General features: G+C 63.2%; 1 protein-coding gene across 1 annotated transcript; it reads left to right on the forward strand.

The window, feature by feature from the left end:
• The first annotated feature begins 407 nt into the window (after positions 1 to 407).
• Positions 408 to 2,514, forward strand: LOC110390544 (NAD(P)(+)--arginine ADP-ribosyltransferase 2-like). The gene is made up of 2 exons (XM_021381930.1): positions 408 to 728; positions 989 to 2,514. The coding sequence occupies exon 2, from the start codon at positions 1,024 to 1,026 to the stop codon at positions 1,963 to 1,965; it is 942 nt and encodes a 313-aa protein (XP_021237605.1). The 5' UTR covers positions 408 to 728; positions 989 to 1,023; the 3' UTR covers positions 1,966 to 2,514.
• The last annotated feature ends 243 nt before the right edge of the window (positions 2,515 to 2,757 follow it).

The raw sequence follows: 2,757 nt of genomic DNA on the forward strand, positions 1-2,757 counted from the left end.
GGCTGTTTGCTCGCTGCCCCACCAGGAGATAGGGGAGAGCGTTGATACTGATAAAGCTGAAAGAACTTGTCTGTTGGGAGAGGGACAGTTTGATGAGCAAGATAGGAAAGAAAAGCAGAAGAGAATAAGGAAAGGGATGCCCAAGGCAATGGCTCGGTAGTTCCTGACTGGTGCCCAGCCTGTCCCTGAGCAGCAGCAGCCCCCCAGGGCCCACTCCCCAGCTCACTGCTCAGCACCGTGCCCTGTGCTCTGGGATATCCCTTGGGCCTTTGGAGCAGCTGGCCTGGCTCTGTCCCCTGCAGCTCATGGCGCAGCCCAGGCTCCCCACAGGCACAACAATCCTTAGCGTGTTGGAAGCACTGCTCATCCCAAACACAGAACACAGCACCCTACAGCTCCTAGGAACCTTTAGCTCCATCCCAGCCCAGCTCACACTCACACCAGCTCCTGGGAGCCCCTCTGCACTGCAGCTGCAGAGCCAGCGCAGCTCATCTCAGCACCCGAGTGACCGGGCCCCACACGCGCCCCAAGGCGAGGGATGGCCAAAAATGGACATTTCCTGGTGGAAGCCATTGCAACCACTTGGCCACAAACGGGCAGTTTTGGGGTGCTGGCACATGAGTGACGCAGGGCACGCAGGCTGGGGTTGCTCTATAAAGGCAGAGCAGCCGGCTCCGGGTGTCCTGCAGCAGCGTCGCACCGTGGGTCCTGCCTGAAACACAGCAAAGGTAACAAGACCGTGCCGCAGCTCCAGGGCTGCTCCTGGCTCAGATGCTGCACAACAGCGGCTGCAGGGGCTGCGCTGGGAACCTTCTTCTCTGCAGCACGGAATGGCAGCCATGGGCTGGAGGCTGGGGGCAGCCGGGTGGGGAAGAGCGCGGTGGCCCCGAATGGGGACACAGACCGGGGGTGCTTTCCTCTGGTGTCAGGGTGGGTGCAGGTGGGCTTTGGGGGAAGCCCGCTGCATCTGCTGTGCTTCTCCCTGCAGCCCCTGCAGCCGCTCCCCGCAGCCGGCTCCCACCCATGGAGCACCTCGCCCTGCGCTGGGTGCTGCTGGCCGGCACCTTGCTCAGCACGTCGGCCACCAGCAGCGCCCTGCACGAGCCAAACCTCTGCCCCACCACGGTGCTGATGGACATGGCCCCGCTCTCCTTTGATGACCAGTATGAGGGCTGCAGACACGTGATGGAGGCTAAGCTACGGAAGCTGAACTGTGCTGAGTTGGCCAGGAACAACGTCTATTGTTTGGTCTGGAGAAAGGCAGCTGCAGAATGTCAGAAACGCTGGGGCCACCTCGCTCACCCCCCACTGCTGAGACGGGAGCAGGCCATCGCCGTGCTGGCGTACACAGCTGCAGGCAACCTGTACAAGCAGTTCAACGCAGCCACACGTCAGGGCGGGCGCTCCCACCAGCACTACCTCCACTCATACCCCTTCAAGGCGCTGCACTTCCTACTGACCGAGGCGCTGCGTGCCCTGCGCAAATCCCAGCCCTGCCGCTGCTACCACGTCTATCGCGGCGTCAGGGGCATCCGCTTCACAGCCCACAAAGGCAAAGCTGTGCGCTTCGGCCAGTTCACCTCCTCCTACCTAAGGAAGGATGTCGTGGAGAAGTCTGGCTGGGACACCTTCTTCGTGATGGAGACCTGCTATGGTGTCCCCATCAAGCAGTTCTCCTTTTTCCCTCAAGTGGAGGAAGTCCTCATCCCACCCTTTGAAGTCTTCCAGGTCACCAACATTGCGAGTGCCAATGGCAGACCCCTCATCCATCTGCGCTCTAAGGGGACGGAGAGCAGACACAACTGTGAGCTTCTAAAGGGTCTGGGTGGGCAGCAGGGTCGAGACCACCAGGAGATGGGGCTGGGGCACAGCCCTGGGTGGGCTCTGCACTCCCTGCACTGCTCCAACTGCAGCTGGTGGGGATTGGGGAACAGAGAGGGGGACCCCGTCCCAGTGGCTCTGTAAGGGGACGGGGAGCGTGGTGGGGAAGGGAACATCTCTGTTTGTGGGGAGGGGGGACATGGGGAGAAAAGGGGGTGGGGAGATGGGGAGTTTGAGTAACTTAGAGCTCTGCGAAGCCATGGGGGTGTGCAGGGGAAGGGCAGCGGCAGAATCCAAGGAGGGGTTGGATGTAGATGTGTGTCCCGGGGCCGGTGCGGTGTAGAACGGGGCAGCTCCGTGTGTGTGCCTGAGTGAGGCTGTGCCTCATGGTCACAGCTTGTCCGCTCTCCTTATTTCTGCCATTAAAGCCCGAGTGTCAGCAGGTCAATACCATGTGTGCTGCAGCGCTGCGTGCCGGGCCTGGCGGGACATGGGAGCGCGTGGGCCCCGGGCTGTGGGGCAGCTGCAACCTGCCGTGCTGCCCCGATCCCAGTGCGCGGTGCTGAGCTGCTGAGGGCCCCAGCGCCGCGCGGCTGAGGACGGGTCCAGCTGTGCTGCGGGTGGTGGAGCCGTGGCCCTTTGGAAACCTCCACTGCTACCTAGCCAGAGCCAGAGCTGGCCCTGTGCCCCAGCCCCGAGCCCCCGGCTCCCCTGTCAGCAGCCTCCGGCCCCGTCTGTTCCCCGGGGCCAAGTGAGCAGAGCTCCCCCAGGGATGGGGCACACAGACCCACAGGGTCCCCCCACCCAACAGCACCCACATGGAGCTCATCCAGGAGCTGCTCTGCGCCAGCTGTGAAAACCACGCAGCCATCGAGCGCCGCTGCCAACTGCTGCGGGCACTGCTGGAGCGGTGGGGGGCGGTCGGGACCCCCCAGG

This window comes from Numida meleagris, unplaced genomic scaffold, assembly GCF_002078875.1.
Source record: "Numida meleagris isolate 19003 breed g44 Domestic line unplaced genomic scaffold, NumMel1.0 unplaced_Scaffold1288, whole genome shotgun sequence".
Taxonomy (NCBI): Eukaryota; Metazoa; Chordata; class Aves; order Galliformes; family Numididae; genus Numida; species Numida meleagris.